Source organism: Gadus chalcogrammus, chromosome 19 (genome assembly GCF_026213295.1).
Source record: "Gadus chalcogrammus isolate NIFS_2021 chromosome 19, NIFS_Gcha_1.0, whole genome shotgun sequence".
NCBI classification, from domain to species: Eukaryota; Metazoa; Chordata; class Actinopteri; order Gadiformes; family Gadidae; genus Gadus; species Gadus chalcogrammus.
The window spans coordinates 10,436,186-10,463,469 of NC_079430.1; the positions used below are offsets into that span (position 1 = coordinate 10,436,186).

At 43.4% G+C, this 27,284-nt stretch overlaps 2 protein-coding genes across 2 annotated transcripts; both read left to right on the forward strand.

Moving 5' to 3' along the window:
• Window positions 1–260: 260 nt before the first annotated feature.
• On the forward strand, window positions 261–13,127 carry pitpnb (phosphatidylinositol transfer protein, beta). The gene is made up of 12 exons (XM_056578425.1): window positions 261–294; window positions 2,431–2,461; window positions 3,595–3,743; window positions 4,177–4,268; window positions 4,400–4,407; window positions 5,957–6,031; window positions 6,555–6,638; window positions 7,931–8,008; window positions 8,142–8,246; window positions 8,678–8,800; window positions 9,020–9,097; window positions 9,787–13,127. The coding sequence occupies exons 1-11, from the start codon at window positions 275–277 to the stop codon at window positions 9,065–9,067; spliced, it is 813 nt and encodes a 270-aa protein (XP_056434400.1). The 5' UTR covers window positions 261–274; the 3' UTR covers window positions 9,068–9,097; window positions 9,787–13,127.
• Window positions 13,128–13,757: 630 nt separating this feature from the next.
• Window positions 13,758–27,185, forward strand: naa25 (N-alpha-acetyltransferase 25, NatB auxiliary subunit). Its single transcript, XM_056578289.1, has 24 exons — window positions 13,758–13,868; window positions 15,225–15,310; window positions 15,761–15,899; window positions 16,451–16,569; window positions 16,853–16,927; window positions 17,028–17,135; window positions 17,455–17,533; window positions 17,669–17,780; window positions 17,903–17,992; window positions 18,574–18,746; window positions 18,990–19,102; window positions 19,376–19,589; window positions 19,880–19,969; window positions 20,255–20,435; window positions 20,578–20,677; window positions 20,944–21,095; window positions 22,114–22,239; window positions 22,695–22,935; window positions 23,468–23,591; window positions 23,845–23,910; window positions 24,021–24,118; window positions 24,233–24,343; window positions 24,762–24,902; window positions 25,117–27,185. Exons 1-24 carry the CDS (start codon window positions 13,811–13,813, stop codon window positions 25,237–25,239), a joined length of 2,919 nt encoding a protein of 972 aa, XP_056434264.1. The 5' UTR covers window positions 13,758–13,810; the 3' UTR covers window positions 25,240–27,185.
• Window positions 27,186–27,284: the final 99 nt, after the last annotated feature.

Consider the following 27,284-nt stretch of genomic DNA (forward strand, 5'->3'; position numbering starts at 1 on the left):
GTGGGTGTGTGTCTATGAATGTATGTGTGTGTGCTTGTGTGTGTGTGTGTGTGTTTGTGGGTGTGTGTCTATGAATGTATGTGTGTGTGCGTGTGCGTGCGTGTGCGTGGGGAGGATGTGTGACATCGGATTTCATGAGTGAAGAGACTGTGGCAGGTACCAGACCGTGTCAGGGTCCACGAGCCAATCAAATCATCTCGATAGGCGGGGCAAACTTGTTGATAATTCCGTTTGACGTTGCCCCCAACTGCGCAGCCGCAGCCTGGGAACGAAGATGGTGCTCGTCAAGGAATAGTGAGTTAAAGTGTTTAATGCAATTTGTCGACGTATTTAGACTGACATTATACAGTGACACATGTTTCCTTTCCGTGGTTAAAATTCTCTATTTTAATTGTGTATTTAATCAGTGTTTCCGTGTTTTGCACGCTCCTAAAGACAGTCTCTAAGGAGACTGATTTGAGCTGGGTGGATCAGAAGACGATAGGCAGTCACCGGTCCGTTTAGGCGTTGCTAGTTTCTTGCAAAGGGGTGGATGTAATGATTTGTACAACATAAACTACAAGATGAATAATACTGCTGATATGATACACTTATATGTACACGCTTGATATTCCCCGTGTCGGGAGACCTTCTGCCTCCGATGTCTCCCTGTAAGCTTGTTGTCTCGTGAGTTCCAGATTAAGGGTCCATCCTCACTGGATTTACAGTTCCCTAGCCGCTAGCTGCAGTGCTATCCGGCTAGCCTCCAAGGTGCTAGCCCCTATTGGACTTGCATCTATGGGTCTCGGTCCCATGGTGCTAACCTCCATAGCACCGACCCACCCAGGCAGGTAGCTGACAGCAGTACCGTTAGGACCGCCTGACGCACGTCAGCATTGTGGGCTAACCTCAACCAAGCTGCGTTACATTGACGTTACCGTCCCCAGGCGGGCGCTTCTCTGTTGAATTCATTGGGGCTAAACGAAGTCGAGTATTTATCAGTCGAGCTGATTAAGTGTCGTCTTCTAGAGTAAAAATCGGATGCATTGAAACGGAAATGGTGATCATCGATAATGGCATATTACTGATGGCTTGTTGGTTATCAAATTAATGTAATCGTCCTTGTTGGTAGCCTTGCTTGCTGTCATTCTGGCAACCGTTTTGAGCCACTCCTCTTGTAAAATATCCATATTTGTGTTTCTCTCACCAGGTTCAAACGTAAGCAAAAGTTGCATTCATACTGCATGTAATGCATTGTTACTAATACATTAGTTGATTTTCTTAGTTGTTATACCTCTTTAGTAACACATTAAATTCCCATAACCCTTCTCTGCATTTCACTGGATTTACTCATACTATATAAAAACACACGGATCATATCATTTGTTGATACATTAAATGTTGCATTATATTTAATTAAAGTCGACTGAAATTGGTATGGAATAGTATCATTGATTTTCTTCCTAATGGTTCTGGATCTGGATATTCTAGAACCTTCTTTCTATTGCAGTAATGTTTGTTACATACTGCGTATGCAAGAGTTTCCCAACCTTTTTTGGCCCATGCTATTATAGCTCTGATATGCCTGACTCTGAAAATGTTTGCAACCCCAACTTTAACTTTGGTGTATGTCCCACCCAAAGGTTTGGAACCACTTTACAAGTTTCTAGTGGTGTTCATTTCTAGTGGTGTTCATTAGTCTTACCTACTTACCATTGCCATGTTAATCTACATGGATATTTTACAACCTTCTTTCAATTCCGATACTGAATGTTACTCACTGATTGATGCGTGAACTGGCACTTATCATTTCACCTTGACAGTGATGCAACAAAGTTAGCCTCATGTCACAACTAGAATGTTTGTCTGCATCCACCTATCCCTCTGAGACAATCCAGATATTCCGGTTTTGTGTTTCGTAATAGATATCAGTCTGGGCTGGGCCGGGCAGACTTTGATTTCACATTTGGGAATATTGGTTCAAATAACTCAGATTAGCCAATCAGGGGAAATAAATAACTGGCGCTCTTGCTCTCTTGATACTGATACGTAACTGAAATTCGTCTGAAGTAAATCAAAAAAACATCGCTGGTGTATGGTGTATTTCATAAAAAAGTTGTAATTGCTCTGTAGATTGCTACACATTCTTTGGCCACGGCCATTGTTTTGAAATAGTGCAGACCGAATGCTCCTGGTTCTTCATGAACTAAGGATGAACCGTCATTCATTAAAGCCAAACATTTGAAAAAAAAGAATAGAATGAGTCTATAATCCTATGTTTATCAGACAAATACATCACATTTAATAACAAATGGAAACGTACTATTCGTCCATCTCCAGTCCGATCAGACAACATAGAGTTGTGTCATGTCAGAACTATTTGATGTTTGTTTTAACTTGTCCTGTCGCTCTCTCTTCGCTCCACCCATCTCCGTGACCTGCCCCTCCCAGCCGCGTGGTTCTACCTGTTTCTGTGGAAGAGGTAAGCACTAACAGGGGACAGCGGTTGAAAGGGAATTTTGAAGAGCATTTTAATATCAAAACCGATCTTCAATGTTTCATTTGTATTTTAGTCCTGTGTTGAATCCGTTCCTCAAAGTAATGCTCAGGCCATATAAAGGGCGGTGTGCTAAAAAAAACAATGCCAGCCCAAGTATTGATAATGTTTTATATTTTTCAATATGGAATATAAAGGTTAAATCACAAGTACAGCAAGAAGGCAAACATAGCCTGAGACCTCATGGGGTTAAAGGGCCCATATTTAACTCCCACCTTATTCTTCATGTTTAACCTCTGTTTTTCTTTTATTCCTAGTCTGTCTTACATAGTTTTGATAGGGCAATATGTAAAGCGTCTTAGAGTACCATATTAAGCGCTATATCAATTTCATTTATTATTATTATTATTATTATTATATTTTACCCCCTCTCTGATTGGACAGTTTAAGACATCACAAGTAAGAGTCTCTAACCAGGTTGGATGGATGAACTCCAGCCTCAGTTGGTGCATGAAGGGGATCAGAGTTGTTTAGATACTACCCTTGTATATAATTTATAGTCAACGTTTTATGTACTGCATTGTATTTAGTGTAGCGTACAACAAATCTGTCCTATTTTTTTGTTCAATCTTTGTTTACAAGGTAAAGCACAATTGTTCAGGGACCCTTCTTAGCTCATGTATTGGTTTTTAGCAGTTTCATCAAATGTACCCCCCTCCCAAACCACACCCTCTCGCACCACTTGAAAGACTGCTGACCTTGCATTTAATAACCCAAACAATCAACATCTCATATCCTTTTTGCAGCAAATCCGCTATGCGGCCTACGGAACAGAAACCAAACCTTTGCCTCTAGACACATTTTTGGTCATTTTTTATTGTTGAGCAAGACCATTATGTCTTTCTACTGCCATAACATTTCTCCTGAAATGCTTTCTCTCACTCTCCAACTTTCTCTCCTTTTTTTCCTTCTTTTTCTCTCACTTGCTCTCTTCTTTGGTCCTGTTCCATTCTCTCTTTCTCTCTCTTTGTCTTTCTTTCTCTTTTTCTGAATCTTTCTTTCTCGTTCTCTCTCCCTCCTGCCCTCCCTCTCCCGGCCCCCTCCTACATCTTGTGCAGTACCAAGTGGGGCAGCTGTACTCTGTGGCTGAGGCCAGCAAGAACGAGACGGGGGGCGGGGAGGGCATCGAGGTGCTGAAGAATGAACCGTATGAGGCGGAGGGGGGAGAGAAGGGACAGTTCACGCACAAGATCTACCATCTGAAGAGGTAGGCTCTGCACGAGACGGACACTCCTGTGCTTCTGTTGGATTTGTTCAACACATCATCCGATCATTCAGCAAACGCTAACGGACTGCTTGAACTTCCTCGTACACTTGTTGTCTACCTTATGTCGGGAATAATGTTTACCTGCTTAGATTGATATCGATATCGGTTGATAATTCAGTTTTGATACATTTTCAAAAGTGTGGATGTGATCAGCAATAGCAAATCACCTGCTTCAAATACTTTGTCTCAAGCGATGTTGAAACGACGGTATCGGTATCAAACAGGCGTCCGGTGGCCAGACGGCGGAGAAGCCATGAATGGGCCCATGAATTAATCAGGGCATGGTCCACCAGGGAACCCTTGTTATGAATGTCTTGAATTAATCATCGCAACGACTTCGTCTGATCGACATTGTGGTGTCTCTGTTCCGTAGTAAAGTCCCGGGGTTTGTGAAATACATCGCCCCAGAGGGAGCGCTGACTTTTCACGAAAAAGCCTGGAATTCTTATCCGTACTGCCGCACCAGTGAGTAACCACGTTTTAGTTTAGCTTACGAATTGATGCTGAATATAGCGTGTACATCTTGTGTACTGTAAATATCGATCCTGACGTGGATTTCTCTCCTGTTTTGTTTATTTCGGCTTCTTTTCCTGCAGTTGTGACGGTGAGTTGTACACTTTCTTTTGTTTTTGCAAGGGCCTAATAGACAAATGCAAGCGTTTATTCTTGGTCAAAGCTCTGTGGTGTCGTCCCTTGGTTGTAAGCTACCTTCCCAGATAGTTAGCGGCGAGCTGAAAATAGATGAGGGCAAAGCATCGAACCACTGGCGATGTTGTTTCAGTCCAAACGTGTAATTGGTTGAGTGGTTTAGCTGTAGGATTTAAATACTCCTCTCAGTACTCTTCATTCATGGAAATCTTTAACTTAAGGTTCAATTGGCTGAGTGTAAGTGCATCTTATGACGTAACAAAGTTGTAGCTAGTTGCCCTTATAAACGGCTTAAATTTAGTGAGATCATCTTTTATATTACTATACTAGTGATGCACTGATTTATTTGGTCACCTCACCAATCATTATAGGCCTATTCAAAAAATATTTTGCAAAATACCCGCCGTCATTATGTTCTGTCAGAGACAATTAAGGTTAGTCCTGCTTTAACATAATTCATCTTTAAATTGCCCTGACACACAATTAAGGTAGCCTTTACGTAATCAAAGCCGTGCAGCTGTTTTGCTGATCTCGGTTACAGGATGCAATGACGAGCCTCTATCTCACTGGGCTTCACTGTATAATGTATTTCATTAATGTTTGGCTCAATTAATTATTCAATGATACGACCAAGACAACTGGTCGTATCATTGTTTTGACCAAATTAACTTGTTTTGGTGGAAAGCTCCATGCAAAACTCTTTTAATAAATCCCACAAAATAATAATTAAAAATGATGTTGTTGATTAACAGTTGCATGGGCTAGTTTTGCAAAACGGAATGATATGTGTAGTTGCAAATAAAAATAAGGATGTGATTTTAAAGGGAGGTATGACTTCTGTCGCAGCAGCAGGTCTTTAAGGTCTTTGTAATCATAAACTGAATGAGCTACATTTCCCTACCAAATGTCACCAGTCTATTGCCAACTTGGTTAACCACTACTCGTCCCAAGAGACCTGCAGCCTTTAAAGTGATAGCTCATGTGCAACGTGGTTGCACACATAGGTCTACACCACATCACAGGAGGCAAAAAGTACAAATATTTTGCATTTCCCAGGTAATTATTTCCGATTGCACCATTTTCATAAACAACCCGGACACGTGCAGTAAAATGATCCGAGGACTGGGAACAGTTAAGCTGTCTTTTTCTGTCCGCATGGATACGCTTGAGCATATCTAAGGCAAAACTGTAACATTTGGTTTAAGTTGGGTTAAATTGGTGTTGGGTGTGTATTATACATATTTTATATTATCATTATTAATATCTAATATCCATTTCCCTAATGATGAGCAAACAATGATCATCATCAGAAACGTAACATTCATGTTTTTCTCTATTAAAATAAAATCAATGTTCGGTAAAGGATCAGTATATCGGCCTATTAGTAACCTGATCGATACATCCCTATGACATACCTTAATTTCACTCTACATGGCAACAAGTTTTTTTGGATGAAATGGATCGTTCTTGACGTATAGTAAAATGTTTTTTTTCTTCATCCTCAGAATGAGTACATGAAGGATGACTTCATGATAAAGATTGAGACTTGGCATAAACCTGACATGGGCACAGTAGAAAATGTAAGTCACCTTACACTTCGTCCCCTGACCTAAGGGCACAGCCATGGACTCTGTTGGGGAATCATAATCACATGTCTTGTGCGTTTGGTATTGGTGCATGTCTTTTAACCAGGAAGTGTCCTACCATGGCCCATGTTGACTTTCGATTAAATTTGCCCAGGTCCTTCATCCTCTGCATCATAACTTCTTGTTGGATTTCTTATATCAATTAGAAGTTATTAGTATTATAATTGTGGATGTATAATTCTTTAACGGGGTCATATTTTACAATTTCTCATGTTGAAGACCAATGATTTACGTGGCTCCATGATTGAAATGGCTCATCTATTTATGAATTATCCAGTTGTGACATCACAATGTGGGAGTGTCCAACCCGACTGTATCTGAGTGGAGATTCCCACTTTTGAGGTCAAAAAAGGATAGACTTTTGAATTGGCTTGTCATGGTTCATCAACCTGACATCTAGTGGCCAAAGAGGAGCACTTAAATCACTGGTTTCTTAATTGCTCTTATTCTGTGCCAGGTCCATGACTTGAATGACATTGATTGGAAGGATGTGGAGGTCGTCCCTATAGATATTGCTGATGGAGAGGACGTGGCCGCCGCGGTAAGTCTTCCTGCTATTCAAGGAAAACGTGTGATGCATTTTCCAAGCTATTTCATAATTTATTCTAAGTTATAAATCCAGTGCCACAATACAAAGGATGTGAATGTCATTATAATGATATAAATCCAAAAGGAAAATGTGCATATTAGGTTAGCATAGTAGAAGCACATACACATATATAACAGGCATAAATATAGTGTTGGGGGCGCCAAACAATAAATTAGTATTGGTGCATAGCTAGCATAATAACTAGCACAAGAGCTAGCCTATGTTGATCTTTGACCTTTTGTTGAGGATTTACAACCCCAATGATGGAGTTCACCTCTAGCTGACCAGTTACTTTTGTGGATCAGTAGTACCACGTCTCCCCCGTGTGGTCGAGGATGGCTCCTTCATGCTGGACTGTTCGCTAGATAAGACCTCGTTTTCGTAATGCGGCAGTTTTGAATTCACTACTCGACTGCATCCCCGTGTGAATGCAAGTTGCAGATTTAATTTGGAGCTATTATCCAAGCGGCTCTGCCAAAAATCCAGATAAGATTGTCTTTATTGTGGCTAGTCATATAAGTGGTTAAGGCACACACACACACACACACACACACACACACACACACACACACACACACACACACACACACACACACACACACACACACACACACACACACACACACACACACACACACACACACACACACGTGAATTATTCTAGATCAGCTGTATTCAATCATCTTCTCTCGTAGCCATGGGCAGGATGAGGAAGATGGATCATTCTTATTTGGGGGGGATTTGATAACGTTGGTAGACCCATCCTACTTGGCGAGGTGAGTTGCTTTAGAGTCTGAAAGGAGGCAGGAGGGCAATCCCCTCTACGTGGGGGCCGCAGCGTTTCTGCCTGGACCTTAATGACTTAAGGGGATCAGGGTTGGAACCAAGCCTAATCTGAAGGTCCATCTGCCGTGGGGGCCCAGCGCTACCTACACCGCAGGGCTGCCGGATTAAAACAGCACGCAGTCCCGTGCTGGGGTTAGGGCCCTTTGGGTTATGACACTCACTCACCTACTCCCTCACTCAGTGTCTGGGGAGCCTTAGAATTGATTCCAGAATCTGATACAAAGATCAGTCCATCCATCATATCTCAGGGGCGGTTGGGAATGGAATTTTGGCCAACCAACCTCAGGTTTAAAACGATTGATGGCGGTTTCATTCCATCACCTTAAAGTACTCCAGGCTTCACCACCTGGTGCTTCAGTAAGGTCACTCTGTGTTGACGTTTCTCTTGAACTCTTTAGGACTACAAGCCGGATGAGGATCCGTCGCTGTTTCATTCAGAGAAGACTGGCAGAGGTCCTCTGAGTCCAGAATGGAAGGTACAAACTCTTAAAATATTGAGTGTAGTGCGTGTATTTTAAAATGCAATTTTCCTCCACTCAGTGAGCTCATGTTTGTGAAAGTTTCATGTCTTTGTTATTAACTTTTTGATTTTGTTTTTATCTTGTGCAGAATGAGCTGAAAGCTGACTGTCCTAACATGTGTGCATACAAACTGGTCACGGTCAAGTTCAAGTGGTGGGGTCTGTCAACCAAAGTGGAGCACTTCATCCATAAGGTTAGCCTTGATACCTTTGCTGCTAACATATGCTAACGAATGACTAACCTACTGTATGCTAACCCTAACGCAAACTAACCTATGCTAAAAAAGCTTAACCAATGCTGATAAACGATAGAGCTAAAGGCAAGCCACAGAGACGGTTATGGCATTCTAGGAGGAGACAAAGTTGAGCTAACACCTTCATCACACAAAAGTGCAAATTATATGATTATACAATTTGAAGATAGATTTGAAAGTCCCCAAAAAAAACGCATATGTATTACTCACTCCATCTCTAGAGGTAAATAACCCCCATTTTACAGAAACCCCAAAAGGGTGTGCATGCAGTAAAGCATTTTAGCCGGAAATAGACAGTTTTATGGAGAATAAGAACAACCAAGACCTATTAACCAACAAAATATTTGATCCCTTTACTTACCCTTTCACAGCAAGAGAAGCGCATCTTTACCAACTTCCATCGCCAGCTGTTCTGCTGGATCGACAAGTGGATAGGGCTGAACATGGAGGACATCCGGCGGATGGAAGAGGAGACCCAGAGAGAGCTGGACGAGGTAACCCATGAACCACATCCCCTAGACACACAGTACACCTCAGCCCCAGGGTGGTCCATGGGAGACTTGTGTGACCGGATGTCCCACGGGGGCAGGGTACGCTGGGAGTGGATGGCTAAAGAGAGAATATCTGTGATGTGAAGTGTTGATGATGGCGTTGGCTGTGATGGGTCGTGACGTGTTTGTTTTTAAAATGTTTACGCCTGAACTTTACACCAGATGCGTCCCAAGGGAGATGTGCGGGGCACCACGGCAACAGAAGAGTAGGTTACTCTAGAGAGACTGGAGACAGGCTGAGTAAGTCTAACGGAAGCCAAAGAGAGCTCGAAACGCTGGCATGATCCGGAACCATTTTCATTCTCCCTTCATGTTCCTCATCGTGTCTTTTATCTGCCTGCCGGGCTTCTCACTCGACTTGCCCGAGTCTTTTTATGTTTGTGTTTGGGATAACCTTTTTGACTTTCATTCCTTGGTGCTGTATGTGTCTCAATAACATTTTCCCATTCTTTCTCTCCTTCATCATTTTTTCATCCAGTAACTTCTACTCATCATTTTGCATGTTATTACCTTGTGTTCATAATCTTTGCACGTTTGTTATTTTTTCATAACAAGTAGGGATGCACTGATAAATCACCAAAATAAATGATTTTGTAGTAGAAGGCATGAAAATGGCTGTCCCTGGGCTGTTGTATTGTGCTATTTCATGCTTACTGTTCATGACTTCAATATAGGTATCGAAGAAGTATTATATCAGTGTATCCCTAGTTGAAACCTTTGCATATTGGCTCTTATTTTTATCCTTGTCTTTTTAACATTTATCTTGGAATTCCTAACAGTGACCAACATTCTCTGTCTTCTCTTCCATCTTTTCTTCCAATTCAAAAGTTATTCATTCTTTTTTATGGCTCTTTTACAAATAAGCGCCGAACCATGTCTTCTCTTTTTCTCAACCCCAACATTTTTCTTTCCTTTTTTTTTTATTTTAGCTTCGCAAGGTGGGTCCGATCCGAGGCATGAGTGCTGCTCACGAGCAATGAGGCCAAACAACCCTCCAACCCCACCATGACGATGTCGTCGGAGACGCACCCCGTCGGAGCAGGCCGCGGGCCCGGGCTTCGCTCTGCCGCCTGTCACCCTTCTCACATGATTCATTCTGGGGTTTGACCACATTGGTAAAACAGTACTGTACAGATTCTACTCAAATCATTAGCCTCCCCATAACTCTGAAAAGTAATACAGTTTTGCAGAATTATTTAAACAAAAAAAAGGACGAGAAAAAGGAAACTTTTTGCACAGAATGCAAATTGCCTGATATTGAATTATCGTCTGGTTTATGGAAATGGTTTTATTGTTTTTATTCAAGTGTCTCACTCCTGGGCATGAATTATGAGATTCCCTGATATTTTCCCTTGTAGTAGGGATATTTCCTTTTACCTCTGTAAATCTCCACTAAATTCACCATACCTTTCCTCCTCCTTTTAGCAAAAAGAAATTCCCCTTATCTCACCGTCCACTCTATCTGGCTGTTGAGTGGATCCTTTTTCTTTTTTTAAAGAAACATTGTAAGAAACTGCAAAGACTAATAGTGTATATAATGGTGTATGTATTTTAGTCTCGACATGAAAAATTTGTGCTAAAGCCTGAATTAATAAGTTAATCACTATTGGTTTTTAACCATGCCTCCACACACACACACACACACGCGCGCACACGCACACACACACACACACACACACACACACACACACACACACACACACACACACACACACACACACACATTCAACGCTTCAGCTATCAAGTGCATGTGGGAAACGACAACAACTGACCGTTTTGGTTTCTTTGGCAAGAGTGTCCCATTGTTACTGTTTATCCTAATAGCGTTGACTCTGTTGACTTAAGAGATGGATAAGTGTCCTCCTGGATCTTTGTAGAAGGTGTGTGTGTGTGTGTGATAGACAGACAATCTATGTGCTCTTCTGTTTTTCATGACCTGCCTTCGACTGTTTTAGGATCGCGGAGGTAGGATAGTGTAGTGTACGTGGTTGGAGTCTCTCCCCTCTGACCTCCCCACTTCCGTAGCCTGCCTGTAATGCATCCTTGAGCAAGATACCCTAATTCCACACCAGGCCATTTAATAACCCGATATAAAGAATTCATTAGATAATAACATCTGCTATGTGACTCAATGGTTAATGGTTATAGTAATAATCTCGAAGATTTTCATGTACATAAATATCTGTTAAGTCACTATCGCTGAATGAGGTAATACTTGGCCCCACTGTTGAAAGCCCTTGCATTTGCTGTATTATCAGTGTTACCAACTAGAAGTCAGGGGCGACATTCCCAGGAAAAATCACAAGCGGTGCACAGTGGCGCAACATACTCGCCCTTCAGTTCAAAGTAAAACCCTTGCCACTAAACCAGCTGACTGAAGTCCCAGATGCAATACTGTTTGTATCTCTGGGAAGTGAGGCAATAACACTGGGAAGTGAGGCGGTAATATGGCAATTACCACCATAGGTGCCGCCAAAGGGAACAAAACGGAAATCTTGGAGATTGCCTCTTTAAGAATTTCAACTTGGTGTGATTGGTCTTCTGCTAAAAGGACACTTTGACTTATTCTTTGTGCTGCTCCCTGTCAAACTGTCCTCACACTGTTGTGGTACGGAACCTCACCGTGGCAAGGGCTGAACCCAGTTGTGTCTGTTTGTGTGTGAGAGATCTTTTCCCTTTTTATAATGCCTTTCACTTTATGACTGACTGAACATTGGCAGATCGACATAGCAGGTTACAGTTGACGATAGTTTCTGTTTGATGCAAGTCTTCTCTGTTTGGCATGAGTATACTTATGGATAATTTCAGATACAACCTTTCTTATTTTGGGGGAATTTGATTCAAGAATGAGGTTGGCATTAGAGTGTTGACATCTTGAGGGTGTAGTTCAGAGTTCTTTCAACTCTGTTCTTTCATAAAAATGTAAATGGATGGTAATTATTCACTGTAGTTAGTATCTGGTATCTTTGGCCCTCTGTCTTGATCTGCCACTAGGGGGCAGCTTCCCTCGAGTACAAACAAGTTCTTGAATTAATTTGGCCATCTGGGGTTCTGTTAAATATCTACAGAGCAAAGGCTTCGTCCAATCATGTCTGTATTTAGCTTGAGGTTTGGTGACGATGACGGTTGCACTATAGTGATTTTCGTTTTATAAATCTGTTCTATATTTTCATGAGCTTTGGTGTTTGAGATGCGATGGAAAACATTATTTCTTTAGAGACATGACAAACCAACGAGTTATATTTCCCTGACTAGAAGCCTATAATAAATTAGAAGAAGCATCATCCTATAATGTAGATAGAAGATCCATTCTACCAATTAACAATGGAAATGTACTTGGATTCATATTCCTATGCTAAGACGTAAGGCATTTAGCAGATCTAGTCATTTTCTACATTGAAGTAGTAACGTCTATAGTTATATTAATGACCCTCGATGACGCGTGCTATTCCTCGTTAAAGACGGAGCATGACTACGCACTGCTTCACAAGCCACAGTTTTCACTTTACCTCTCCCCGCTCCTGGGTCTACTGCGTCATTTAGGAAGTGCATGTGTCCAACTAAAAGTTTTTTTATAAATGCAAGACAACCCGAGAAGTCCAATTTTATATCGTAAGAAAAACGAGCATGGCGCGTATCATTGACGCACAGCAAATGACCTGGATGAATGAACACGGTGTTATGGTAACAACTCAAGACATGGATCGGTTTTGCTCAGTGTTTTTTTTTTTTTTATGCAAGTATTTTCTATCTATATTTGTTATTCACGATCGTTTTACGTTCTCATCATTGCAAAGCTAGAGAAATTGTTATTTTTTAAATGGAGCTTTCAAAAGTATGACTGGGTTTTTGAAATGAATAAAGGAACTTATTATGGGATAGGACTGTAAATGATGCCAGATAGGTCGACTGTTGGGTGAGGTTTAAAGGCTACAAGGAACAGGTTTATTCCATAACACTGTATCTTAATAATCATGTCAAAGCATTTGCAAAGGCTACTGTTTCTTTAATGTATTTATTTTGTTTGTTTATTCGTGTTTCTCTTAATTTCAAGACAAAGAAAAGATTCACAATGCACTCTATTTTCTCTTTCATTAAAAGATGAATTTCAGGGGAATTGGTAGTGAATGTATAACTCTTAGTCGTTTGTCTTATTTTCACAGTACTCATGATGTGACTCAAGGTCTAGATAATAGAATATCTAATACATTTGAACAAATAAAAAGTTGTTTTGTTTATTCTGCTCAAGTATTCTCCAATCTTTCATTTGCAATTATATGGGAAAAAAATGGCTTTGGGTTAAATAATAACTCCGTTAATATTAATGATATGTTAATTTCAATTTATGAGAGCAATATTTTCGACATAGCTTATGTATGTTTGTTCAATCTGAAATTGTGTTGGTCCTCCATTGAAAAAATCTAAGTAATTATAATGGATTGAATTTATACCTAGCGCTTTTCTAGACACTCAAAGACGCTTTACAGTGAAGGGGGGGACCTCGCTCACCACCACCAGTAATTGCTGCTCAAATTATAAATAAAGGCCTAGTTGTCCGATTGGCTTACAAAACTTCTGGAAAACATGAATGGCCACGAAAAGTTGTAGTAACTTGTGTTACTCATGCTTTTGTAGTTTGTAGCGTTGGAGTATATGTATGTTTTCCATTACTGAGTTAATCGTTAAACCTTTAAGATGCGTCCTAGTGTAAAGAAAAAAGCATCACTATCATCGAGCAGTCGATTTTTTTGTTTTTTGTTCAAGCAAGTCGATTTTTTTAATTGAAACATGAAAAGACTTAAAAAATGATTAAGCCATTGGATACTGCCTCTCTTGGGACAACAAGCGCATGTACACAACTCTTTAAAATGACAGGGGGGGTCGGGGGAGTCCGAGCTACATATAGGATGTAGTGCGCATGTGCAAACATCTACCCAGGTAAACCCCACCACCATGGCGGCGCGAGGCCATGTGCAGGATCCGAACGACAGGAGACTCAGACCGATATACGGTAGGGTTTCAATGGGAAATAATACCTACGCGTATTGTGTAGCTGTGCATTAACCCTCACATCGCATGTAGTCGTGCGTGCCTTTGTCCAGCACGAGGTTTAGTTCATGGTAACACTGCGGCCCATGAAGTCGCAGCCCCGAACATTGTTGCCCGCAGCGCCGGATGACAGTGCACCTTATCTCAGTGTCATGCGGTGACCTCTCCCTGATTTATACTCTAACTCCTCGTACTTGTATTCCATCGACTGGCGTGGTCCTAGGACAGCGGTCTTCTGATGAGTTGGTGTCTGACGTTTAGGAGAATGCAGTGTGCTTTCTGTGCTAATGCTAGCCCGTTGACAGCTAGCTAGCCGTTTATAACAATGTGTTAGCAGGACCCAGTATAGGCATGCTGCACTTGGTATGCTTGTTTAAACATGCTTTTTGCTATTTAGATGCATGGTTGCAATCTGTTGCATCTCTGCGATGTGCCAGCGGGGTGAACATTTAACTAGTGTGTCGGCAGCATTTGCTGCATTCTTGTGATTAGAAGATGCTAGCAGCTACCTCAGCCTAGTAATGTATGGGATCACTGGCTCGCCCGGTGTGGCTTCATTCTTCATGTTGTCCACTAGAGATGAATAAACTAGTAAAGCAAATCCTTGAGTTCCTGCTTTTTGGTTAACGACGTTTTGGTAACATCTTTGTCTTCAGGGTCTGCGCTTTTCTTGTCTGTACTTTATACATGTGTTATATGTACTATTACGATCACTGTCCATATGACGCCTTTCTTTCACCCTGAAAAGTGTCACGAGTCTTCGTGTGGGGCCAGTGCTAAAAGGGTATACTCTATTTGGTGGCAATAGACACGTAGCTCTGCATACGTGTTTTTGTTGAATGCAAAAGATCCCAAAGGTCAATACACTTATTCAAAGATTTCATCAAGCTTGAATGTTTGAATCAGACCTGCTTCATTATAGGGCGCCATATCTGATGGTCCGTCCTTAATTACTAAACACATGTTCTCGTTTATATACTATTGTGCTTCGTGTCAGTTATTACAGGTCACGAAAGTGTCAAGTTTACTGGAGAGAATAGACATGACCACAATGTACTGTCTAGTGCAGTTAAATTTGGCTGCCAGCTGTCTGTGTGTGGGGGTGTGTGTGTGTGTGTGTGTATCGTAGGAGGCGTCTTCAGAACTAACAGGACAAATATGACTAGGCGCTCTGGGACAGACCTAATTATACTATTTGACTGAAACATGGAACAGGCTTTCCGTCATCATGAATGCTGTATCAATTGCACTGCTTTTTAATAACGTATAATGACTCCTGATATTCACAATATTGTCCATGCGTTCGGTTTTCCCCTAGATTACCTCGATAATGGCAACAATAAGATGGCCATTCAGCAGGCTGACAAACTGCTGAAGAAACACAAGGACTTGCATTGTGCAAAGGTAAATTGTTAAGATGAATACTCTTGAAGAAGCCAGAGGGTTCATTTATTTGAATAATTAATAGGATATTGTTTTGCTCAATTTATTTTTAGTTTATCCAGCTAAATATTCATCGCCCTTAACAACGCCACATTAATACTATGGTGTTAACCACTAGTTCAGCAACCCTTGTTAATGAAAAGATGCTTTAAAATAATTAATTAACAACAAGAGACTAGTTTCGTCTAGATTGGCCCCTTTTGAGACGTAGCAAAATCCTTTACAGATCATTTTCTAGAACTATGCCACACCAGTGCATTTGAACTTGTTTCCATATGTCCTTAGGATAATCCATGATCTGATTATCAGTTAATTGTCTATAATAGGGGAACAGCTTTCCTTATGATACAGAAATGGTTGTATCTGCATTCAGTTGAAGTATAAAGTGTACTCTGAATCTGTTTCCTCAAGGTCCTGAAGGCCATCGGTTTGCAGCGAACTGGGAAGCAGGACGAGGCTTTTACTTTGGCACAGGAAGTGGCAACGCTGGAGCCCACCGATGACAACTCCTTGCAGGCTCTGACCATATTGTACAGGGAGATGCACCGACGTGAGTCACAGCGCAGTATCGTGAGCACACACTTCAGTTGTGCTCTCTGCAGTTGTAGTTTTCTTTAGCGAGGAATAAACCACAACGATGATGATGTACTCCGGCAGTAATAAGCAACCCTGGCGCCGCCTCGGCCGCTTGAACCACAGTTGCAGACAGTAATCAGATATGAGTTACTTTCATCTATAACATAGTTTTCTGCTGGATTTATACTAGCTCATTGATGCGGATCGGTTACTTTCATCTATAACACAAAGGCAGAGGCGTCACGTTATTACAAATGGTGGACAACCGTGAAATGTTATTGACCATTCCAAATCAAGTTTTCAACTATGTTATAGTGGCGATAAATGTATAGTTTAAATAATGTAAAAATAATGTAAACCTCAGCTGTCAGTAATGTTTCCATGCATCTTTGCATCGACATTTCCGCTGACCTTATTGTGAATACTTTGTAGACATATTTTCCGGAGATGTATGATGGTCCTGTTCCATGGCGGCCCCCGGATGCAGTACCTCTCATCACCGTGTTGTGCTTTGTCTGGTTTCAGCTGAGCTGGTCACCAAGCTGTACGAGGCGGCGGTGAAGAAGGTCCCCCTCAGTGAGGAGTACCACTCGCACCTCTTCATGGCCTACGCCCGCGTGGGGGAGTACAAGAAAATGCAGCAGGTTTGACCGGCATCTCCCCAAAGCCTCCCCATGTGTAGATACACTGTTGTGAAAAGGATCCCTTGGGCTTTACCGCCTAGGAGGTGGAGCTCAACGTGTGGTCTGTTTGGTCTCTGTGTGTGTGTGTGGTGTGTTTGGTTGGTGTGTGGTCGGTGTGTGGTCTGGGTTTCCAAGTGTGTAATACCAGCTAGATGAAGGCAGTCTATATTACCTACAGTTCATTTATTGACTTTTGATTCCACACTAAATGCCAATCTGCATTCTTCTCCTTTTCTTTCTACAGGCAGGAATGGCTCTCTACAAGATCGTCCCCAAGAACCCTTACTACTTCTGGTCCGTGATGAGTCTGGTGATGCAGGTCTGTGCAGGCCTCCATCCAGTGTCACCAAAGCCGACGTTCATCAACACTGTTGACTTTTCATGGTCTAATGTGTGTCTGTGTGTGCGTGTGTGTTCAGGCCATCTCCGCCCAGGATGAGAAGCTGGCCCAGACCATGTTCCTCCCCCTGGCCGAACGCATGGTGGAGAAGATGGTGAAGGAGGAGAAGATAGAAGCAGAGGCTGAGGTGTGACATTGGCCATTTTGATATCAATAATGCTTAATGTTATAGAGCCAATAACTTTATCAACGGGACGATTGGCCAATCGATCATACGTCCTTGGAGGGCCCTCTCACCTGTGATATCACAGCAGATCGATTTTTTTAAAATCTCTTCTAATGACACACCTGGTGGTATAATGGGGGCCGCAATGTCTGTCGTGTCCGTTGGAAACGTTAGTCTTCTAAAGACACTTGGAGTGGGATGGCGATGTGGGGCTTATTATGGTTATTATTGTTATTATTGTTACAATAGATGTGTCTGTGTTGTTGTTGTGTGGCTTCAGGTGCAGCTGTACTTTATGATACTGGAGCGGTTGGGGAAATGTGAAGAGGCCCTCGAAGTGATCAGGGGCCCGCTTGGTGGTAGGCGCTTGTGTTTTTATGTGTGTGTGTTTGTGTGTGAGCGTGTGTGTGTGTTTGTGTGTGAGTGTGTATCATTATGGGTGCACTACAATAGAGTCTGACCATGCCACGCTGTGTTTCTGTATCCCCCCGTAGAGAAACTGACCAGTGAGTTACAGAGCAGAGAAAGCAAGTGTATGATGCTGTACCAGCGACTACAGCGTTGGCCAGAGGGCAATGCCCTGGCCAGCAAGCTGCTGCTCAAAAAGTAGGAACCCCCCCCCCACGCCCTTATTAGGCTGTACCGCTCATCTTCATGCTTGCGATTCATCTGCTTCCTGCTGCCCTTGTTTGGCTTTACTAATGTTTTCTGCTCCTGTGTTGTTTTAGCCCCGATGATTGGCAGTTCTATTCTTGTTACTTTGACTCCCTCTTCCACCTGATTGACCAATCGTGGAGCCCGCCGGAGGAAGGAGAACAGTGAGTAGCAGAGGAGGGGGAGGGATTTCATTTAGCATAATTAGAAACTTTCCCGAATTTGGTTATTTTGAGGTAATGGAACCTGCTGATTCTATATAATTGCCTGTCCTAGATAGCTCTATTTGTTCATCCTGATCTCTTTTTTAGCACTATTTTAAGAAGCAGGGTTGGTCAGCTGTTTGGTTAGCCGGTGACATGTTAGCCAAGCAGGGTTGTGTATTATGTGGGTGTATATGATTTGCCAGCAGTAGCTATGTTATGACATGCTCAACCCTATAGCCTCTTATTATGCTTGGTAAATGGTCAGTGTGTGCTGTCGGTATGTTATTTGTTACCTACACTATGCAGGAAGAATTCCCTGGATGGATTGACGAGTGGATGGCTGCATTTTATTGTTGTGAAACCTTCGGGCTCCGATATTCTTTAGTCTAGTAAATTGTTGAAAAGTTACATTAGTGCAGGTTAAGCTCACCAACCGAGCAGACTAAAGAGGATCCCACTCCCTATCATAGCCCATAAAACAGTCCTACCATCATTGAAGCCCCTCGTCTCCCCTCCCACCCTCTGCCGTCCCTCCCCAGCTGTACAGAAGGTGGGGTCCATAACACCGTGGCCGAGGCCATGACGTTTGTGGAGGACCGCATCAAGGCGGAGGACCAGAAGGAGACCCGGCAGCTCCGGGGCCCTTACCTGGGCCGCCTGGAGCTCATCCACCGGCTGAGGGAGAGGGGCTGCCCTGAGGAGGCCCAGCTAGGTAACCCACAGATGGGCCTCCTGCCCTCTTAAAGGGGCCCTTTGTTTTATTGGTCAATACAAGCCATGTAATGACGTGTCCACGCAGATGCATAGCTCTCCCCCTTGTGGACTGCGCTAACTTGTACGCTGGTGTTTGAGCAGTCCGCGCTCCACCTGGGTGGAGACTCCCAATTGTGATTGTCACCAGTCGGTGAGTCTAATATGTCGTTCCCGCCTCTCTGTCGCTTGGCTCTGTGTGCAGGGGAGCCGTGGGATCTGATGACGCAGTACTTCAGTCAGTTTGGAGACAAGCCCTGCTGCATCACGGACCTGAAGCTATACCTGCACCTGATGCCCCCTGAACAGCACCTCAAGGTCTGTCGTGGCTCTCTCCCTCTCTGTCCGCCTCCGTCTGTCAAGCTCTCACTCACTCACTCACTCACTCACTCACTCACTCACTCACTCACTCACTCACTCACTCACTCACTCACTCACTCACTCACTCACTCACTCACTCACTCACTCACTCACTCACTCACTCACTCACTCACTCACTCACTCACTCACTCACTCACTCACTCACTCACACCCAGCTGAAGCCCTGCTCTGAAGGGCCGTGTGTTCTGCGTGTCTTGTGTCGGTCTCTAGTTCATCCGCGGGCTGGGGGAAGCGGTTCCTCTCGGCGGGGAGTCTGAGGAGGAGGGCGGCTCGGTGTTCCCCGAGGACACCAAGGCGCTCCAGAGGCACCTGTGCGTGTGTCAGCTGAGCCGCGCGCTGGGCCTCCACCACGCCCTCAGCCCTGAGGGGAAGCTGAGGGTCATCAGAGACCTCAAGGCCCACTACCACCACGGGCTCAAGTTTGGTGAGTCATGGCTGTGGGCATCTGGGCGTATTTCAGCGGTGCTGCTAGTTTATTGTTATGGATTTCTTTTGTAGTGCAGAACGGGGTATCATTTTGTTATCCAATGGCATCTTCTGTGTTAAAAAACACGTAACCTTGTTGCTAACCAAGTCTCAGTGACTCAGTACATTTCCCAATACAAACCATGAAGACCTTTCTAAAATAACTTGACTACAGTATACACATCTTTCTCCTCTTTGTTTTGCATAATCTCCCTCATAAAATGTGTGAATATGTGTGTGCTCAAACAGGTGCGACCGCTCTGAAGACGGAGCTGCAGTTTTCCGACATGTACTGTCTGATGGCCGCGCACGTGTACGTCGACCTATGGAAAGAGACGGGTCAGTATCCCCTTCAAATGTATTGGAGTCCTGCTCTGCTTCCATCCATCTGGCTTTTTCGTTTGTTCAGTTTATAGTTATTCCTCCTTCGTTCTTTCCTTCTTCCTCATATCGTTCTTCCCCTTCCTTCTGAAATTGTGCTTACCCTCTTGCTCAAATTGTCTTTTTTCTTTCTTCCTCAATTTCGTGGGCTTTTGGCTTTCTTTGTCGATTAGGCTTTCTTTCTCCCTGCCTCTATCCTTCGGTGTCCTGTCTGATGTGTGCCCTGCTCCCCGCTCCCCCCAGGGGAGGAGTCCATGGCCTGGCAGGGCATCGGCCTGCTGCAGGAGGGTCTGTCCCACTCGCCCTCCAACGCCCAGTTCAAGCTGCTCCTGCTCCTCCTCTACTGCCACCTGGGGGCGTTCGAACCCGTGGTGGACCTCTACTCCAGCCTCGACGCCAAGCACGTGCAGCACGACACCATAGGGTCAGTACGGGCGCGCACGCACCCACACACACCTGGCAAAAATATACACTTGGTACCGGATCAATTTAGCATCAGCATTTTTTTTTTTGTTTTTACCTTTTTTTTTGTGAAAAGTGAAAATATCCCCTCTCTTACTTTTTAGGTATCTGTTAACTCGTTACGCTGAGCCTTTGGGTCAGTTTGCTGCAGCCTCCCAGTCCTGTAATTTTACCCTCAGGTTTTTCCACTCTAACCAGAAAGATGTAAGTCATCCAATGTCCAGCCATTGTTTATTTTGTCTTTACTATTAGTACAGAGGCTTTACTAGGAAAGGCATCATCCAACGTTATCTAGACATTTATCCGTATCCAGATTTGTACTGTTTAACTTTAACATTAATCTTTGAAATGTTATTTTTTCTCCTTAACATCTCCATGTATTCCTCATTTTTTTTTGTCTGTTCCTTTTTTTTTTTCATTTCCTATTTATTTCTCATCGCCGCTGTTGTCCTTGTGTGTCGCTCCACCAGACCTCAGAGTACATCATCCAGGCGTATAAGTACGGGGCGTTCGAGAAAATCCCAGAATTCATTGCTCTGCGCAGCCGGCTCAACCAATCGCTGCACTTCGCTCAGGTCCGCACGGAGAGGATGCTGCTCGACCTCTTCCTGGAGGCAGACATGTGAGGATTATACTCGCTCCCTCACACTCACGGAATGGCGACAACACAAATAAACTTCCTCAACTAGGGAACAGCATCAAAATAATTAGAATTGTGAATTTTAAATGATACAAATTCCCCCCTATATTGGATGTGGTTATTGTTCCCATTAGGGTTGCCGCGGTATACGGTGTTACCGGTGTTGAGGCCAACACCGATTACTCGGTGTTGCACACCGGCAACACCGATTTATTTATTTTTTATTTTTTATTTTTTTCAGTAATAAAATAAAATTGTCGCGCCGAGAATTTACGTGCTTCCTTACAAGACCGGTAACCATAGCAACGCCGGTAAACAAACCCCGTGAAGCCCAATCCCTACGTGAGCTCCCCGCGCTACGGCCATCCGGAGGCGGACAGAGCTTTCGGCTGTGATATTATGATATATAAAATTATATTATACTATTATATATTTAAGCAATAGATCACGCCAGGCTGTGGTATGTGCTCATTATACCACTGTTTAACACGCTCTCCATCATCCAACATATGTTTTACTTTGTAACTGTTTCTACTTCCAGGCGCGGAGTGATATGCAAACTTTCACAAAATGATCGGGCGTCATAGCAGTTATGTATACGCTCATTATAGAACAGTTGGGAACCAATCAGATCGCTGGATTTAGATCCCCCGTTGTATAAAGAACGTTATAAGACGCCGAGAATTGGCGCGCTGCCAGCCGCTGTCACTGAGTGTGAGAGGAGAGTTGACGGAGAAGATGGCGGTTGACCTATAGTTTCAAAGTTAATACCGGTGTTGACACGAGCGTATTACTCGGTGTGAAAATGTCCACACCGCGGCAACCCTAGTTCCCACGTATGATCACATGTGACCACAGCCAGCGATGACTGTGCAGGAGAAATAGGATGTCTGAAACAAGCCGTTTTCAAAATGTTGAACAGCACACAAGTGAAGTGGCATCCTTTCACAGGAAGTTAATCTTTGGTTTGGATGTGTAATGTGTTGTGGTCTTCCGACAGCGTGTTGAGTCTGGAGGAGAGTGTGAAGTCCATGAGTTTGACCCCAGAGGAGGACGACATCCCCTGGGACACCCTGAGAGACAACCGAGACCTCACCGTCCTCACCAGCTGGGACCCTAGAGACCGGTGGGTACTTTCAGACTTTCCTTTTTAAGTCTGCAGACGCTGGCCTTCTGCCTCACGTGTATATATATATCATTTTTGTTTTGTTCCTCTCCAACTAATGATGAATATATTATTTTTGGGTGTGACGATGAGTCGTGAATCCGGCATTAAGGAGAATTTTCCACCCCGGACCTTCGACGTTCACTGAACAATAAAATACCCCATCCTACATATAAAGCCTTTAACGTGCTCCCGTGCTGAAAAATCCAATTACTATAAACACCATTTTTAATCTTTTACCATTACCTTTTAAAAATGAGCACGAACCCGACCCCTTTAACTCAAACTATGACCTTCAGACAAACATTTCCATCGACGATAACGTGTCTTTCACGTCATTCAGAGCCCAGTTACAGTCTGGACGGTCTCATCACGCCTGTGGTCCCCCCCCCCCCCCCCCCACCCTGCTCCCCCAGGTCTCTGACTGAGGAGCACCGGCGAGCCTCCATGGAGGAGGAGTGCCTCTGGCTGAGGATGCGCTCCCTCACGCTGCGCCTCCTGGCGGCCCTCACCGCGCTGGGCCGCGCCCACCAGCAGCAGAACTCCCTGGGCAGCGAGAACGGCGTGGGGGACAAGGCCTCGGTGGCGGCCCGCCTCTTCTCCCAGCTGGAGCAGGCGCTGCAGAGCGCCGCCTGCCTGTCGGAGAAACGCTCACAGGTAGGTTCCACAGCCAGGTCGGGAAGGGGTGTCCTTATTTGGGCAGCATTTGATTGTTTATATTTGAATGTATTGGTACATTCATGTTTTAATTGGAGGCGGGACATTTTTAATGTTTCACAATTTCACCCTGGGCTTGGGGGAGCAGCTACAGATTTCCTAATATTGACGTTGTGGACTAGAAAAGACACAGAATTTGAACCTGTGAGATCTGGATGGTCTCACAAGGGTAGCTATCGGTGGTAGGCTGGTTGTTGAGTCGCACCTGAAAGGCACTGGTTTCAATCCCCAATGTCCACAGCCTAACCCTTGAGCAGGATGCCTTGACGCCTACCTGCTCCTTAATGACATCGCTCTGGATAAATCCGTTTGTACCCAGCAGTCATATGATAAGATCTAATTTATTTGAGCTCGCAGTTCAATTGTCGTTCAATTTAATTAAAATTCGCTACATAGTGTCTGGAGCCTTTTCTGAAGTCATGGCTGGGGTGTTTGTGTAATGCTTGGCTTGCTGTGCGGTTGTCCTCTCCAGTATCCATTCCTGGGCCCCCCGTCCACGCGGCTGGCTGCGGCCATGGCCTGTGGGAGCTGCCAGTGTCAGACCTCAGCGCTGCAGCTCACCGTGCACCTGCAGGAGCTGGAGACCATGGGACTGGGTGAGACACAAACTTCCAGAATCGTGTCTATAGATATCCATTTGTTACTTAAAAATATATAGTTCTCAATATATTCTTGTTTATGTATTTAAATATTTTTTCCTTAAATGAATTATGGTTGTGATAAAGAAATCTCTTGTCCGGGTTAATAAAGTAAATCCTTTCTTATCCATTATAACTTGTAATAACAGCATCAGCCTTCCGGTCACCGGTGTAAATTCTGATCCGTGGTTTCTTGTCGTCTTGTGTATAGATGAGTCAACAGAGCTTCAAACACGGATCTGCAACACTTTTAAATCTTTAGTAATACAACTTCAAGGTAATACGTTTGCTTTGTTCATGTAAAATAAATTGTTTTTCTTATTTTGAACCCCAGACCAATGTTTTGGTCAATATTTGATGTCTTATTGTTGTTGTTTTTGGTTGCAGAAATGTCAAATAAATGCAACGGCGATCTTTTGGAAATGAAAGACAGCCGGTTGAAAACCCAGCCCTCCCTATTAGAAAACCTAGTCTTCTTTCTTGAGGTGAGGCATTCGATACTTACCACCATGACATGCAGTGCATCTCCCATACCTCCACCATGTGGTGCCAAGCTGCTGTAAACCTGTAAACACGCCTGGTTCGCCCCTCTGCTGCAGACGATGAGCGTGGTGCTATGGGTGGCCAGTCAATGTGCTAAGGTGATACGACCGCTCAAGGCGAGTCTACAGAAAAAGAAGAAGAAGAAAAAGGACACCAACACAGCCACGGTAAATCCTTCCCACTTTTGTCCCTTCTTCTCACCTTTTCCCCTGTTGTGTCTTCCACACTGCGTGCAAGTTATTGGTGTACAGTTTATGACGTGCCTTGAATTAATTGACTTCACGTAATAATTTGACTGTAATGGGCAACACAGCCCATCCACATAGTAGTGAATGCTACTATGTGGATGTGGATTAGATGCAAAGGTGTCGCATCTAAAGTTTTATGTGACAGAGCAAAAGTGGAAGGAACGAATGGGTGCGTTGTTTACATGCCGGGCGACACTTTGATCTGAAAAATGACATTCAGTGAGTTTATCGACAAATAGAGCTGATGAGCTAGCTTCAGCTCCTAGGCTAGCTAGACCGGTGGGCAGGGCTACAGCCAATAGTGAAGAGATGGTTTGTGTTTTTCTCCCCGGTCTAGCCCGCGGTGGTGTGTGGATTCCAGGTGCTGACCGGTGGCCTCCAAGAGGTCCTCAGCCAGGTGCTGGAGCACATCAAGACCCAGGAGCTGGGGCTGACGGCTCTCAAGCTTGCCTCTCTCACCCTGGAGCCACACACACAGGTAATGACAACGCACACGTAGCCCCCCCAACCCCACACTGGTAACCTCCCCCACATGCATGTTCACACACTTATTTTCACCTTAATGGTGGTGGTGTTCTTTTCTTGTGTGATCAGGCACAAGGTGACTTTATAGATACGATGATAATGATTATGAGGCTGTCCGGCATGATGTAACTCGTTCGGATATTAATGATGATTATTGTGTCTCTCAGGAGGAGGAGTCTTTTATCAGGGCTGGTATGGACAAGGTGCACAGCAGTTATTTACGCTCGCTGCAGGAGTTGGGAGATCTGCTGAAGAGGAGAGCAGAGACGCTAAAGACCCTCAAGATCTGACACGCCATCGCCACCCGACACCCCGATCAAGATCATTGTTATTGACACATTCACCCCCCCAGCACCACTCTCAATCTTTATCTTGGCTCATCGTTTACACCACACCCACCAGCTCCACTTAACCTCCCCCCAATGCCAGCTGAAAAAAAGAGCAACGTTTTGTTTGGAATCTCCGTCTCCCCTTTCACTACTCCTCGAGTTGGGTTCATGTGATTTGTTCCCGGCTTTCTTCTCCACTTTCCTCCCTCGGCCGAGGCGCTCCGTGTCTCACGTAGCACAGCAGAATCTCGTGAAGTGCTCTTGGGGGGAAAATGACACGGCAGTTACACAGTAAGAAAATGAAAACCATAGCAGCGAAAAATAGATGATTATAAAAGAGCAGTTTTAGATTTAACGACTTATAAATTATTGTACATAGTCTGCAGAGCTAAGCCTCACCATCACGGCATCAACTACTCTTTGACTGAACAGGAATATAAAGAGAGACAATAAAACCACTATTTCCATTGTATGTTAGTTATTACGGCCACCCCCCTCCTCCATTTTAATTTGTGACAGAGTCCCTTATTTTATTTTAGCCTCACACAAGTGTTCTCCATTGGTTGCTTGTCCTACATGTAGATATGGAGTTTGAATAAGATGGCACTGTTTTAAATCTGCATCCATCACAGACACGACTTGAGGCCACAGCCGAGGGGCCAGAGACTGAATTCACTTGGTTGTGTTTTTAATATTTTAATTTTGCGTGTTCATTATTGTATCGGGGGAGGTTCATTCATGTAGTAGTTTCAGTATTAAAACCAAATGAATTGAAACGTATAAGTCACACAAATTAAGGATTTAACTTAGGATGTCAGCGGCATTACTCTCCTGCCCCCCCCCCCCCCTCCGATATACTGGTTTCAAAATTGAACATCCACAGAACTCTTTTATATTGCACCTTCCAAGTGAGTTGAAAGTTTCAAAGAATATGGTTGAAGACTGTTTATGATTATGTCATAATGAATGCTCCACAAACACATTGCCTACATTACCTACTGAGCCATTTTAAGTACAAGCTGTGTTAATGCAATAGAAGACGTGGATGTCAACTTTTTCAACAACTAATTGAAAGACTGTGCTTGTATATTTAACAGTAATTATGACAATGAGGTTAAAATAAATATCAACACATGCTAGGATTAAACTAAAACCAAGTGCCTGTGTTGTCAATACATGTACCCATTCAAAACTCAACCAAACTCAAAATGCTCTCAAATCTTCTCATGTCTGTTTTTCTACAAAGATGAAATGCAATAGAGGTAGGTTTTGTGACTCTTGGTTGGCTATTTGCTTTTGCACTAAACTGCCATAACCAGTTAATGTATTTTCCACAGCTATTTCAACATTGGACCTAATTTGTAAATAGATTTAAGATGGTACATTAACTAAACTGCTGCAGTAGAAAATCCATTTGTTGTGTTTTGTTTTGCCTTGGTCTACCACCTCCTTTCAAATACACAGGATATTTGGTCTCCTACATCTTGATCAGCTTGTGAAAAATGTATAGCTTAAAGATAATTTTCAGCTGACTGCATAAGGAACTAAATTAGCGAGGGAATTTCATGCAACAGCATTAGTAAGAATAAGCCAAGACCGCAGCCATAAGCTTTCTGACCCTAAAACATTGCGAACTTTAGTGCTGTGTTAAAAATTCTAAGTAAATCAGAATTTAGAGTTACATAATATATCCCATCTTGACACCCATTTGTATATTCATACAGAGACGTCTGGTAAACATGCCTTTGTTTTGGCTTCTGGCCCACCCGAATCATTAAGCTTGAGAAAGTTGTTATCCGAGTTTTTGTTGAGGTTGAATGTTTGTTGAATGCGTGTCATCCTACCCATTCATTCTTTTGTTAAAAAATTGAAAACAAAAACACTGGAATGTCAATTTTTGAAAAAATAAAATTAGTAAATATATCGTGCGTTTCGTGTATTTTTCACTTCTGCAGAATAATATGAACATAGTTGGGGATTATCAAGGGAAACTTATGCCATCGTGA